The sequence below is a fragment of the Olea europaea genome, unplaced genomic scaffold, assembly GCF_002742605.1.
Source record: "Olea europaea var. sylvestris unplaced genomic scaffold, O_europaea_v1 scaffold101, whole genome shotgun sequence".
NCBI lineage: Eukaryota > Viridiplantae > Streptophyta > Magnoliopsida > Lamiales > Oleaceae > Olea > Olea europaea.
This window is the reverse complement of record NW_019227420.1, coordinates 769,960-785,833: the sequence shown is the minus strand read 5'-3', so window position 1 is coordinate 785,833 and position 15,874 is coordinate 769,960. Positions and strand designations below refer to the sequence as shown.

The window sequence follows — 15,874 nt, the reverse complement described above, 5'->3', positions numbered from 1 at the left end:
CAAGAATTACATTGATGTGTCATTCTCGACATTTTTCATTCTCGACATTTATAAAATGTCAAGAACAATGTGTTAATCTGACACTTCACCATATGCATTTATCATCTTCTTCAACTTCAACCACAATTTTTGCATAGAATTTATTCCACAATTAATGGATTTATCAATACATGACTACTATTGCAAATCTATCCATCAAAGTTATTTAAGTATGTTGTGATACCTAAGCCTATAAAAGACCATTTGATGCCAAATTTTGCCTTTTTCGCAAGAGTTGTCAAAATTGGTCAATTTTCAATTGATAAGCATGTAATTGGCCATTTTTAAAAATTCCCCTATAATCATTTGTCGATGCAGCTCATTTGCAGGTTACGATACTCAAATATGCCTAATAATACAAAAGCAAAAAGAATATCGACAATTGCCAATAATGTAATGGGAAACATTTAAGGTGTTTAGAAGATACAATTTCAAAATTAACAAGAATGTTTTAAAACTTGAAAAAACGGGTCATAATTAAATTTTATTAATTAACATAGATAATTAAAAATATTTTATTATTTAAATATATTGAAGGACACAATGCTATACAATTTATGGTCACAGCTACTTACCAATCACAATAAAAAAATGTCAAGGTTACATATCACAAATTTTACATGCTATAACTTATTTATCAATCACAAACTATCTAATTAATTGGTCACACATTATTTAAAAATCACAAATTTTATAGATTACAATTTATTTATTGGTCACAAATTATCAAATTAATAGATCGCGTATTATTTTGGATCACAAATATTTATAAATTTTATAAGTCACAACTTATTTCACGATCACAAATTATTTTTTGATTACAGATTATCAAATTAATGGTTTACAATTTAACAAATTGTGAGTCGCGATTATAAATTTAGTCGCAATCTCATATTTTTAGATCACATATTAATTATTGGTTACAAATTATCTAATTTATCAATTATATATTATTTATTGATTAACCAATTTATTGGTCAAAATCAACCAAATAATTGGTCACTAACACCCACACCATTCCATCCCACTACCACTACCTACACCACCAAAACAACCATATCACCATCGTCGTCGGCTCTAAAACCACCAAAGTTACAGCCTCGACCATCATTGCTTGTACCAACAATAACCACCACCACCTTCTCAAATCTACTATCTCCACCACGCCACAACCACCAAAAAAATTCATAAAGCCATCTCCTTCGCAGCCACCACCACCGCCCGTATGAACAATTAATACCACATCTCCTCCAATCCGCAATCTCCTTCATTTATACCACACCACAACCATCAATACCACAATAAACAGATGAATAGATGACAGAGAAAACATATCGCACCAAACAGGGAAACACAAATGAAGATGAAGAAAAATAGATCAGGCAGACAGCGCACACAATGATGTGGTACAAGCCACTGCTGGAGGGGGCGCTACATGTAGCAAGCGCAAATGCGCTCAGCACAGCTCGCAGTGGTCAATTCATAGCGCGTCGCTGTGCGCAATGTCTTGCAGTGGCTGCTGCACGTGGAAGCACCAGTGAACGGAGGGGTTGATCGATGCCAAAGATTATGGAAAAGGGTTGATTGGCAGTGGAGATGATGGAAGGGAGATGAGGGGATTGTGAGTGTAATTTTTAGGAAGAAGAGAGATTTGAGGATATTGAGAAAATAAAATAATAATATTATTAATATTAAAAAATAAATTATAAGTTAATGTTTGTATATATAATTTTTGAACTTGATTGCTGAAATTGGAAGTTGAAAAACATGGATGAGTTACTTCCACTAATGGAATTTTGTTTTGGTGTGTGTATGTATTCTGTATTTCGCTGTAAATTCGACCTAACATTTTGTCTTTTCCCGCTAATCATAATCAAGTCCACTATTCTAAATTTGAGGCTTCGTCCGTGAATACCCTATGATGTGACATTAAATGAGAAAATTATCTTGATGAGGCCCTCATCTTGAATTTTTGGTGAATATATATGATTCTTAAAGTTTTATATTTAAAATGCAAAAATATTAAATATTCCTTATTAGAAAAATGTATGATCAACTAATTAGACTAAGAATGACAATGGAGCGAAATGTTCTTTCCGTCTCCTTCCCATTGGGAATTTTCAAGAAGCGGGGTGGGCAAGGATTAAAATGTGCCTATTTTCCGTCTCATTTACTTATTTATTTTTTTTAAGTATAAATTGAATTTAAAGAAATAGAAATAAAGTAAAAGTACTAAATTTCCTCGGAATTCAATTAAACTATAATTGTTGGATTTTACTATATAATCTAAATCTAAAATTTACATTGTATATCTACATTTTATCCAATTATCAAATTTTACTATGTGGTCTAAGTTTATAATTTACTTCTCGTTACACTTACAAATCAATGTATTAATGATTAAGTAATTCAAAGTCACTTAAGAATAGAAGTAAAATTAATACATTAAAGAATCAAATTCAATAATATTGAGAATTTAAATTGAAGGTTCAAAACTAGGTTACGTCATTCTTCCTAGTTTTGAATTTAGTTACACATCCTAAGAGAAGAAAGATATTAAAAAAAAAAAAAAGGTGTGGAGGACAATACCATATATTGAAGGAAAAAGGAGAAAATTGATGATCTTACACCAAAATCAACTTCCCTATGCCAGAACTTAAAAATCATATCTTTCTTAATTTCTACTCTTGATTTTTCTCTCCTCTCTCTCTCTCTCTCTCTCTCTCTCTCTCTAATTTTATGTTTTGGAGCCCTTCACCTTCCTTTAATTTGACATAAACAAAGCCCTTATTTATCAGGAAGAGTGACTTGGGAATTGTACCTCAAAGAGAAGTCAGAATGGATCAATAAAAATAAAATAAAAAAGAAACAAAAGAAACCAGGGAAAATTACACAGAAACCTATTCTTTAAGTTTTCATTTCAATAAACAGGTCAAATGAATTTTATTTCAAAAATTAGGTGCCAACCCATCCCACCTCATTCCAAACTAAGGATGTCAACGAATCGAATCGAGCCTACTCACTAGCCGAAACTCGAAATTCGGGCTCGACTTAAGTAAAATTAAGACGAGTTTTCTTAGGCCCAAGCCAAGCAGAGCAAAAGCTAGACTTAATATTTGAGGCTCAACTCGAGCTTTCAGCTCGAGCCTTATGGAGCCGAGCTGAGCTGGGTTGATTATTATTATTATTATTATTATTATTTGGTTTTTTTATTACAATACACTGCATTTAATAAGGCAACGTGCACACTCCCTAACACTAACTCCCATTTTCACCACCACGTACCATCGACAGACAACTCGATGAATGTTTTCGCAACCACTTGCCAACACTGTCGCCACTTCTCATCCTCTTCTTCCTCAAACCCATCCTATCTCTTACAACCAACCCCATTAGCCACCGCTTCTACCATTCCATTCCCAACCAGCTACCATCCTATAGTACCAAGAGCCACTACCCAATGGAGGCGTTAGAGTGACGGCTACTTTAGAAATTAACATCTAAGTTTTGAAGTGAGGACTTGTTGCACAATGATGATCGATTCCTCTCATAATCAGAGATCATTTAGGTTTTTTCCTCCCTCTTTTCTCTTCTAATTTTGGTAGTAGCCGAAGTTGGAGATGGATTTGTTTTGCATTGAAGGTGAAGGTGGAAGGATTTGGGGATTTTGTGTTGGGAATTTACTCAAACATGCACAGCGGAATTAAACAAATTTCAATTCCCATTCAGAATTCAGCTTTGTATTTAGATAAGATCTGTGATAAGAAATACACATTTTCTTGATTTTGCAAACTCCTTCGCGTTATTCATTTCCAGCAGCTTGAATCTGCTTTCCACAGCTATCTAATTGTCCAGCCTCCAATGAAATCCATACAGAAAATTGACTGTAACTGTTAGGATTTTTCCTCTTGTGCCAACAAGAATAATGAAAACCTTATGGACCTCAAACCCTAACCATGTATTTATATAAACCCAAACGGGCTCGGCCCGGTTCGGTCCAATGTTTAATTAATCCATTTAATTAAACCCGGTCCGTGAATTAATTAATCCAATTAATTAATTCGAGAATATAAATAAAAAATCCAATTAATTAATTTATCCAACGATTGTTAAATTAATCAATTGGCAATTTGCAATCTTCCAATTCTCTTTTGTGTGCGACCCATTAGGTTCCCAACCACGATGCCTAACAACGTGAAATATTATTTTGATCTAATCAAAACTGATAAATTAAATACCCTTTTAATTTATCACAAATTCACACTCGCCGTCCCAGATTGACATCTAGCAATGTATCAGGGCAACACATGTGACGAGAAATGTCACGTGGTATGACAAAACAAAAACTGTTTGTTTACCATGAAATTATAATCTCTTCGTCAATATGATCCGATCAACTACGAGATATGGAAGTGTGTCAATCTCGATTATCAATCATATCTTTCATTCTACTATTAAGTTAATATGAGTCGAAAACTCCTTTTCGACTTATATGTATACCTTGGTCTAGGATTTCGTTATTGACTTAATTGAACGAAATGTAGATCACAATCTCTTAATATTTAAGAGTGACGAATCCTCTATTGGTCATTCACAACCTTCATATGGTTCTTGACATACCCGAATGATGTCGTATTAGCGGCCCTTGGCAGAGCAACATCCAACACCGTCAAAGTATGACTGTCCTCATACAATGCACTATGATGACCTCAAGTTGTAGGACCAATTTCTCTACCGAACGTTAGATATTAACCACTGATACTCAGATAGTTATCCATATGTAATCTCTTAGCGGGTCTACAATGTTTTGTTCTATAACAAAACATCCACGTGTTCATTTAAGTGTCATCACACTTTAACTCGTGAGATCAGCCACTTACTTCACAAGTAAGAAATGTCACACGTAATGGTCTAACTGTATTAACGATATCCGTATCTCGTTATTACTTACGATCACGGTTTATTCAAAATCCAATTATATGTAATTTGTATCTCACAATCACAACTCCTTGTGATTAACAAATCACTTAAACTTGGATCTTCGGATTCTATTATTTAATATTATTTATCAGAAAATTAATTTAAATAAATAATAGATCTCGTCAAAATTAAATGCATTAAACATATTAAAAGCGTTTACAACCTAAATCGATTGGATCTAGGACATAACACTTACATTTTGTTGGTATATTTATGAACTCGTGTATTGGCCCTAGTGGTGATCTAGATGGTACATCATTGCATCTCTAGTTGTATTTGATATGCAAATTGTAGTGATCCAAAATGCATAGGAAAGTTAATTCCCATCATTCTCAAAGGACAACAATTATTGTAGAAATGTCATGTTTTCAATTCGAACATTTACTATACGAAAAATGGGTCTCAATCCGAGGCTTAAAATCTGGTACATAATTTGTGCAACTGGAAATTAATTTGTGAAAATGATTTGACTATATTTTACTCATTTGACTTCCAATTGTACCCAATTAACTCGTAAAATTCTTCAATTGCCATTTTGTAGTTCGAATCAACTATTGAATAGTTTCACTTTGGTCTTGAACTTTGAGTTTATTCTATTTTAGCCAATTATTCGCTCATTATTTTCTTCAATTTCACTTCAATCACTATGTTTTACCTAACAAATGATATATACATCGAGATTAGGCTATAATTTATCATAAACAATATAAAATATTCTAATTTAATGACCTAAATAAGCGTACAAAATACACTTATCATGCCCTTGTTTGAACCCCATTTTTCAAGCAAAATACATTCTTCAACAGTGATTTGATATCATTTCAATCACACATTCTTCAATAAAATAATATTATACGCAAATCAAAAACTTTTTCTTATTTTTTAATCACACATTTCTCATCAATACACTATTCAAAAATTCATTTTCTTCACAAAAATGGGGCTCAAACAAGGGCATAATGATTGTTGGTGGGTAGTGATAGTGAAGTGGAAACAATGTTTGGGTGATGTCGGCTGGTGGTAGATTGTAGGGATGTCAACAAGTTAAATCGAGCCGGTTCGCGAGCCGAAACTCGAGGCTTTGAGCTTGACTCGAGTAAAATGGTGCAAGCTTTTTCAGGCTCGACTCGAACTTTTGGCTTGAGCCTTACCAAGCCAAGCAAGCTCGGTTTTTGATAAATAATATTTGATGCCTGCTGCCTCTTATTTTTTATTTTTTATTAATTTATTTAATTCAAAAGGTAGGCTCATCACGGGCGAAAATGGCCCGTGACATGAGCCGACCCACGTGGCTCGGGCCAACATCCCGAAATAGGTCTCAGATTGTTTGTACTGAGCCTCGAGCCAAGCCAACTGGGGGCTTTTTTTGGGCGCCTGTGTTGGCGAGTTCAATTGACACCACTAATAGAGCGAAGAGGGATGAGATGGAAAATGTTTGTAATTAATTATTTAGATAATTGTGATTAATAAAATAATTAATTTGTGATCAATAAAGAATATGTGATTTAAAAAAATGTGGTTTTCAACTGAAATTAGTAATTATGACTAATAATTTGTGTCTTCGTAATTGACCTAGTGTGATTTGTGATTGGTACGTGATTGTAACCATAAATTCTGTCTTATTATGACATTGAGCTTTTTAATTAACTGATTTTTGAAACTTTTCTACAAATATCTTATTTTTTAAAATGTATCTTGAAACTTTTGTAACTATGTTATATCAAGAAATTGTCGTGCACAGGCGGACAATCCAATTGTTGTATGCAAATAAAGGTTGGACCCGGCATGCGGAAAATTTAATTTGTAAAATATTTGGCGCACAACAGTGCAACTCGTTTTGTTTCACGTGTACCTTTATTTCATTCTTTTCACACTAAATTGCACATCCAGTAATTGAACGTTTTCCTTGTAATATTGGCCCTCCAACCTTTTCATTTCATTAATTATGGTCCTTTAAGCTTTCAAATTATTGCACTTTGGTCCTTATTTTACTTTTTCATTCGATTTTGGTCCTTTTTATTCAAATCTTCAAAATTGATCCTATAACTTCCAAAAGCTTCGACGTTGGTCCCTTGACCTCCATATTCATTTGAAATTGGTATTCACAAGTTTCAAAAGAGTACAATTTAGTCTTCAGACTAAGCAATTGTTGAATTTCACATCCAAAATTTGTGCTTTTTCTCCAGTTGCTATCTTAATGCATCTTATTAATTCCATACAATTCAAATAATCTTCAGTTTCTTTGAATTACTCCAATTAAGCTCAAAATCATTCTTTTTCGCTTCAAATGCATCCAAATCTATGTTTTACCTACAATTATCATTTTACACTAAATTAGGTAGAAATACACTCAATTAGAAATTATTTCTTAAGTTTAAAAGTACGTATAATTGTGTAAAATACACTTATTAAGTATCTCTAAACTTAAACTATTATTCATACCTGATTAAGATTATTTACTCAACACAAAAATCAATTCATTAGATAACTTGTTGTATTGTTTCACGTTTTGAGACTTCTTGAATCATTCAAAAAAATGTTTCTAAATCATGATACCAAAAACAAGAAAAGGAAAAAATATATTTATATATATTACTTATCTAATACTCAATCAATGTGCATGCATAATTAGCCCCCATTTTGATGGGCTTGTTTTTAAAAATCATTTTTCTACATACGCAATTCCAATCACACATTCCCACAATAAAACATTATCTATGTAAACCCAATGCTTTTATCTATTTTTTAACTACACATTCTCCAAAAATTTACTATTCAACATATATATATATATATAAGAATAATGACCGTCAAACAGAGACTTAATTCAATCACCATTTAGCCAATGAAAATGCTTGATGATTACCAATTAATAAAATCCAGCTCGAAAGTTCAAGGAGAGGCAACATCCAGTCAAGACTTGATAGATTTGTGTACAATCCTGATGTCCTGATTATACTTCTGGAGTTTTCAAAATCTGATTGTTGCTCTATCCTTCTCCTGCTTGTGAGGCCAGTTACACAGAAAATGGTGAATCAGACAGCTAGGCCTTTTAAATTCGAAACCTGTGCATTGCAGAGGATAACTATGCTGAGGTGGTAGAGGGTTCATGGGGTCAAGCTGCTATTGTGGGTGATGACAGAAATCCATTTTCAGGTATCCAGTATGAGCTCTTTCAGTGTCAATCAGCATTGGGCTGCTGCTGGAATAGGGCCAAGTATGGTAAACGAACTGGATAGCTTCGGAAAAAACATCGTTTGACTGACCTGTATGTTTATCTGCAGTGTGGACAATCCATGGATTCTAATCAAGGGTTCGAACCTGGCATTGATGCTTTGCTTCAGCTGGAAAAAATGTATCGGCGATTACGGTCATGAGCCGAATGGCTCAAAGCAGTGGACCATAACTCTAAATTCTGCGAAGGCATCTACCATGAAGATGAAAAACGATTTATTTAGAATCTAAAATTAGGTTGGCGTTTGGCCTGAGGATGACGAGTATGTTGTCCCATTGCTTGAAAATTCTCCTGCTATGAGCCTAGTGAGGAGGAGTTGGTGGCCGGGGTGTGTAGGATTTTGGTTGTCACGTCTCCAAAGGAAAAGGTTTGGATCATTGTCCCCTTTCTATGTGTGAAATTGAGGTGACATTGCAGCAGATGGGATGAAATAAGGCACCAGGTCCAGAGGGATTTCATGCTTTGTTCGTCTAGAGGCACTAGTCTCTTGCCATCCGATGATTCATTCGCCTTGTTTGGAAGTTCTTAATAATGGAAAATCCGTCAGACATATAAATGATACTGATACTGACATTTCCAACAGCCCGATCACTACATTATCCCGACGACTAATTTTTGATGAACTTATAACTCCACCTATGGAGTCCTCGGGCATATGGTGGCCTCGAGACATTATGCCCGACCACATCCCTCCTGGCTGCTTCGCATATTGCAATACTTGTCCTCGAGCATATGCTCCCCTCACAACCTACGATTGTTGACCCTTTAGAATTCCTACGCAATTAGGACTCTAACTTAACCATATACTTGACTCCCGCAAGGATTCTATCCCACATATAATTATGGAATGTGACCAACTCCTTAACTATTCAGGACTCCAACAGATAAGGACATTCAGCTAGTTGAGTCCCACTAGGAGAATGTCGCTTACTATTATAAATACAGAACCTTAAGCCATTATTCAGGTACATTTTTCATTGTTCTCCAGCATATAACCTCACGCATATAATTCCCTTTCTGATTTAAGCATCAGAAGGGCGACGAGAACACACCTCGTTGCCTTTGTTTCAGGTACCGAAAGACCGCAATCGTGCTCAATCAAAATCATCAAGCTCGGGAAATATATAGGTACGATTTTTGGTAACATCATTGGCGCCCTCTATGGGAAACACTACCAAAAGCCATGGTTAACACGTGATCAGGTCTTCCTCCTGCAAGCTCATCTGTTCCCATCCCTCATCCTGCCGAAGATCAACCGGTTCCTCATGAGGAATCCTCTGGAGTCCCCACACCTCTACCAGCAATCATTACAATCGAAGCCTTTGAAGAGTTGCGTCAGCAGGTGGCCATGCTCACGCAACTATTAAGTCGAAGAAATTTGCATCCGTCGCCAGCGTATGTGGAGCATGGCGGTTTTATGGCCGATGCTCGAGCACGACCACCAGACCGAGCAAATGGCAGAGTTGGAACCTCGGGTATTCATAATATGGCCTCGGGCTCGAGATCGATCGCCATGGATTCCAGTGAAATTGCCCGGATCATTCAAGAAGAAATTACAGCTGGCCTGCAACGTAATGCTCGGGGGCCAACAGGCTTTACCCCTAACACTCCATTCACGCCAAAGATATTAACATATCCCTTGCTCGACAGATTCAAATATCTTCGCATTAAAGAGTATGATGGGACGACTGATCCCATCAACCATCTCAATGTATACACTGATGTCATAAACTTGCAAGTTGCGCCGGATCAAGTTATGTGCAAAGCCTTTCCACAAACGCTAACTAATGCTGCTAGGGATTGGTTCTCGACATTGGAGCCCAACTCCATAGCCTCATTCTCAGATTTGACTGATAATTTCTCAGCCTTCTTTACAAGTAGCAAGCGAATCAGGAAGACCGCGACCTCTCTCATGCAACTTTGCTAGGGACCAACCGAAACCCTGTGAGGATTTATGACAAGGTTCAACAAGGAAAGGCTTCAAATACCTGACCTCCACATCACAGCAGCTGTCTCTGTCCTCACTTACGCCGTAAGATGTGAAACTTTCAAGATATCTTTATCAAAGACCCCGCCGCAGACAGTGACCAAGCTCCTCACTCGAGCTGAAAAATACATTAATATGGAGAAAACACTAACCAAGGAGACCTGGTCCTTCCCATGAAAAGACCGAAAACAAAAGGCAACATGATCCCGTCCCCTGACATAAGTTTCCCCGGGATAAGCACAGGAACGAGGCTCCATCAGCACCTCTCACTCGATTAAACACCTCTAAGGCAAACATTTTGATGGAGGTTAAGGATATGAAAGAATTAAAGTGGCCTTCAAGGATGAAGTCACCCCCTGACACAAGAGATAGAAGCAAGTATTGCGAATTTTATCGGGATCATGGGCATACTACAGAGGATTGTCATGCTTTACACCGAGAAATTGAAGCCCTTATCAAAAGAGGATTTTTAAAGAATTACATTGGTCATGATAAACGGCCAAGGAATGACCGTAACAATCGGAAAGAGCCTGGGGCTGGAAGCAGTGCTCAACCCACTGCCGGAACCATTAATATTATCGTCGGGGATATAGCGTCCGACGGAGACACAAGTAGTGGGCGAAAACAGTATGCCCACCAACACGCTCATACGCCAAGAGAATCGAGTGATGAAGTTAGAGACATCACTTTTGGTGCAAGAGATTTGGAAGGGATATCATATCCTCATGACGATGCATTGGTCGTTTCTACAGTTGTGGCTAACTTCGAAGTAAGGAGGATTCTGGTTGATAATGGGAGTGCCACGAACATACTCTCACAGGAGGCTTTCACCAAAATGGGAATCTCTCCTAAACAGCTCAAAGCAGTAAAAACCCCCTACAAGGATTTGGTGGTGGAATCATTATCCCTGAAGGCATCATCGAGCTCCCACTTACATTAGGAACTGGTAGTCCACAAGTGACAGAGATCACACCATTCCAAGTGGTTAACACCCCAATGGCCTACAACATCATTCTGGGAAGACCCCTACTGAACAAGATTCAGGCTATTGTGTTAACTTTCCACCTCGCCATGAAGTTCTCCATAGGTCATGGCATCGGAGTAGTTCGAGGAGACCAAATGGCGGCTAGACAGTGCTATGTTACAAGCATCCGAGGCATGAATGCTGACGTCATGCAACTCGTAGACCTCGAGCTCGAGCTCGAGCTCGAGCTCAAGCCAAGGGATAGATTGGCCCCCATTGAGGAATTGGAAGTGGTCGAGCTCGAGCACGAAAAAGCCGTTACTATTGGTCGGGATCTGAAGGCCAACCTTCGGGAGGAGGTCATCAGTTGTCTGTCCCGCAACATTGATGTTTTTGCATGGAAGGTGGGGGATATGCCAGGGATAGACCCAGAAGTAGCTGTCCATAAACTTAATATCATCCCAGGGGCCAAACCTGTTAAGCAAAGGAAGAGGCAGTTTACGCCGGAAAGATGTGTGGTCATTCAGGAAGAAGTCGGCAAATTGTTGGAAGCAGGGTTCATAAGGGAAGTCCAATACCCCGAATGGCTCGCTAATGTTGTTCTGGTGAAAAAGCCCAGCGGTAAGTGGAGGGTCTACATTGACTTCACAGATCTGAATAAGGCATGCCCGAAGGACAGCTTCTCGCTACCTAGGATCGATAATCTTGTGGGTAGCACATCCGGACATAAGCTATACAGCTTCTTAGATGCATTCTCAGGGTATCATCAAATCCTCATGGCTAAAGAAGACCAAGAAAAGACTTCATTCATGGCTGATTCAGCCATATATTGTTATAGGGCGATGCCATTTGGGTTGAAAAACGCTGGGGTATCAGAGGCTCATCAACAAAGTCTTTGCCGATTTGATAGAGAAGAACATCGAGGCCTATGTGGATGACATGGTTGTAAAAAGTAAGAAGGTGGAGGAGCATATATCCGACCTTGAGGAGGTGTTCACCACCCTACGAAAATATAAAATGAAGCTCAACCCAGAGAAGTGTGTATTTGGCATAGCTTCAGGAAGGTTTCTGGGTTTCATGATCACTCATCGGGGCATTGAGGCTAACCCCAACAAAATTCAGGCTCTGGCAGCAATGGAATCACCAAGGACCAAGAAAGAGGTTCAAAAGTTGACAGGCAGGGTAGCCGCCTTAAACAGGTTCATGTCCCGAGCAGCAGACAGGTGCTTCCCCTTCTTCAAAGCCCTCAGGGGTAATCATTGCTTTGAATGGAATGAGGAGTGTGAGAAAGCTTTTTAGGAGCTCAAGCAGACATTGGAATCTCCCCCAATCCTTACCAAACCTGAGCCCGGAGAAACTCTGTATTTGTACTTAGCCGTATCTCAGAATGCAGTGAGTGGTGTCTTGGTGAAAGAGGTTAACAGGGGCCAGCAACCCATTTATTACGTAAGCAAAGTCCTACTTGATGCAGAAACAAGATACACTTTGGCAGAACAACTTACCCTTGCACTGATAGTAACAGCACGAAAACTTCGACAATATTTTCAATCACATCCTATTGTTGTGCTCACCAATCAGCCTCTAAAACACATTCTTCAGAAACCAGACGTCTCGGGAAGATTACTGAGGTAGGCAATTGAACTTGGAGAATTTGACATAGTGTTCAAGCCTCGTCCATCTATCAAAGCTTAGGCCTTAACTGACTTCATTACAGAACTCACCCCAAGGTTTCAGGGGCCAAATAGTAGCTCGAGCATATCTATGTGGGAAATTTTCATAGATGGAACATCAAACTCCTCGAGCTCGAGCGCAAGAGTCATAATCATAAGCCCGGACATGCTCATAAACATTCAGTGTGCACTAAGGTTCGAATTTGAGGCAACCAATAATGAAGCAGAGTATGACGCCATCATCATAGCCATGGAACTCGCCATAAATCTCGAGCTTGAAAATGTCAAAATTTATAGTGATTCTCAGTTGGTGGTTGAACAAATCGAAGGGACGTTCGATAGAAAGGATGAGAAGATGAGCTTATACTGCTTGAAAGTGCACGATCTCCAGAGAAAGTTCAAGAGTTGTGAAATTGTAAAAATTTCTCGGGCTAAGAATTGTAGGGCCGATGCTTTGTCAAGATTGGTGTTCATGGAAATAGATGGGCTTGACAGGACAGTCCACGTCAGAATTATAACCGAGCCAAGCATCAGTCAGACCATAGGCATCGTGGATATTGATAATATGCCATCATGGATGGACCCAATAGTGGACTTCATAAAACATGGCCGCCTTCCAGAAGATCATCGGGTAGAGAGAATCATCCAATCCAAAGCTCCGAGGTATTGCTTGATTGAAGGTGTTTTATTTCGCAGGAGCCTCACACTTCCATACCTCAGATGCCATAGGCCTTCCGAATCATCCCAGGCCCTAGAAGAAGTTCATGAAGGAGTATGTGGGAACCATCAAGGAGCTCGAGCATTAGCCTTCAAGCTCATAAGGTATGGATATTATTGGCCAACCATGAAGAAAGACGCCCAGGAATATGTCAAGAAGTGCGACAAGTGCCAAAGATTTGGCAATGTCATCTACCCTCCTGCAGAAGACCTCACTAGCATTAGTTGCACAGCCCCATTTGAGCAGTGGGGAATTGACATCTTTGGTCCCTTTCCAATAAGTAGGGGACAATTGAAGTTTGTGGCTGTGGCTGTGGCTGTAGAGTATTTCACTAAGTGGGTAGAGGCCGAGCCTTTAGCAACAATTTCAGAGCCGAAGTTAAGAAGTTTCATATGGAGATCCATCATATGCAGGTTCGGGATTTCGCAAGTCCTCATAAGTGATAATGGCAGGCAGTTTGACAATGCACAATTTAATAACTTTTGTACCAACCTAGGGGTTGATCACCGTTTGACGTCAGTTTCCCATCCTCAAAGTAATGGTCTTGCCAAAGTGAACAATCGGATTATATTGCAAGACCTCCATACAAGGATCGGTGATGCAAGAGGTTCCTAGTCTGACGAGTTGACTTCCATACTTTGGACGTATAGAACATCATACAGAACTGCTACAGGGGAAACCCCCTTCATGTTGGCTTTTGGTATTGAGGCCACCATTCTTATTGAAGTAAGGTTGCCCAGCCAAAGGAGGCTCGAGCTCGAAGATCCAGGGTGCACCATTGAACACCTCGACCTCTTGGAAGAAGTTCATGATCAGGAAACTTTAAAAATGGCCTCCTACCAAGATAAAACAGCAAAGTACTTCAATAAGAAAGTGAGGACGCAGAGATTTAGAGCCGGAGACCTTGTGTAAAGAAGGGCCGAAGCAGCAGGTCATGCCCCGGGCAAGCTAGGACCAGTTTGGGAAAGGCCCTTCGAAGTCATACGACAACTCCAAGGAGGTACATACAGTTTAAGGGATACGTCAGGAAGGCCGCTTCCAAGACCATGGAACGCCGAGAATTTAAAAATATATTACAAGTAACTTGGTCTTCCAGTTATCGGTAGTCAGGCCTACACATCAAGGTTCACTTTTTCAATTCTCAGGCCTGCATGCCAAGTTTCATTTTTCGGTAGTCAGGCCTGCGTGCCAAGGATCACGTTTTTAGTTGTCAGGCCTGCGTGCCAAGTCTATTTTTAAAAAGTACAATTAGAATTAAGCTATTCGTCAAAATATGATCTAACTACAAAAAGCCTTGCCCCGCGCAAGCAATCAAAAAAGCCTTGCTTCGCACAAGCAATCAAAAAGCCTTGCCCCGCCCAAGCAAAGAAAAAGCCTTGCCCCGTGCAAGCAATCAAAAAAGCATTGCCCCCTGCAAGCAATCAAAAAGCCTTGCCCCGCGTAAGCAAACAAAAAGCCTTGCCCCGCGCAACCAATAAAAAATCCTTGCCTCGCGCAACCAATCAAAAGCCTTGTCCCGTGCAAGCATGTCGAGTAACATTCTCGATCACAGGTGCCCGATCAATGGTGTGAGAGATCTTATAAAAAAGCTGTTACTGTCCTCGGGAATCACGCTATAGGTCGATACAATTACGTCATCTTGCATACATGCTCGGGCTCAACACATAATGTTCATAAATGAATTTTCAAATTGAGTCCTCGAGATAACTTGCATATATGCTCGGGCTCAACACATAAATGTTCATAAAGGATTTTTCAAATTGAGTCCTCGAGATAACTTGCATACATGCTCGGGCTCAACGCATAATGTTCATAAATGATTTTTCAAATTCAGTCCCCGAGATAACTAATACATGCTCACGTACGTCAAGGCTAAAACTTCATCTAGGTGTCGAGATATTTAATTAATCTAGGCGTCGAGTTGTCAATTCACCCTAGGCATCGAGATATTTAATCTAGGCATCGAGCTAATAAGTCATTTTTAGGCGTCGAGATATTAATACATCTTAGGCGTCGTCCTGTTTAATATGTATCCCAGACATCAAGTTATTGAATCATCTTAACGTTGAGCTATTTGAGTTTGTCATGATCGAGACATCAGCCATATATGATCGTGTAAAATGAAAAATACTTGATCGTGCAAAATGAAAAATACTTGATCGAGCAAAATACGACAAAAAGAACATTATCTAAGATCGAGCAAAATACTTGTTCAAAATATAAAAGAAGGAAGATGTCATCATGAGAAAAACATGAACTAATCGAGGTCCTCGGCTCTTTC

The 15,874-nt window shown here is 38.7% G+C and overlaps 1 protein-coding gene across 1 annotated transcript; it reads left to right on the top strand.

Moving 5' to 3' along the window:
* The first annotated feature begins 12,966 nt into the window (after positions 1 to 12,966).
* Positions 12,967 to 14,505, top strand: LOC111372547. Its single transcript, XM_022994896.1, has 2 exons — positions 12,967 to 14,006; positions 14,244 to 14,505. The coding sequence occupies exons 1-2, from the start codon at positions 12,967 to 12,969 to the stop codon at positions 14,503 to 14,505; spliced, it is 1,302 nt and encodes a 433-aa protein (XP_022850664.1).
* The last annotated feature ends 1,369 nt before the right edge of the window (positions 14,506 to 15,874 follow it).

What these genes read in the sequence shown, in the direction of transcription:
- LOC111372547 (XM_022994896.1), top strand. Translation starts at nt 12,967, where the DNA reads ATGTGGGAAATTTTCATAGATGGAACATCAAACTCCTCGAGCTCGAGC. An exon ending in TGGAGATCCATCATATGCAG is followed by an intron (nt 14,007 to 14,243) that starts GTTCGGGATTTC and finishes TTGGACGTATAG; the next exon opens with AACATCATACAGAACTGCTA.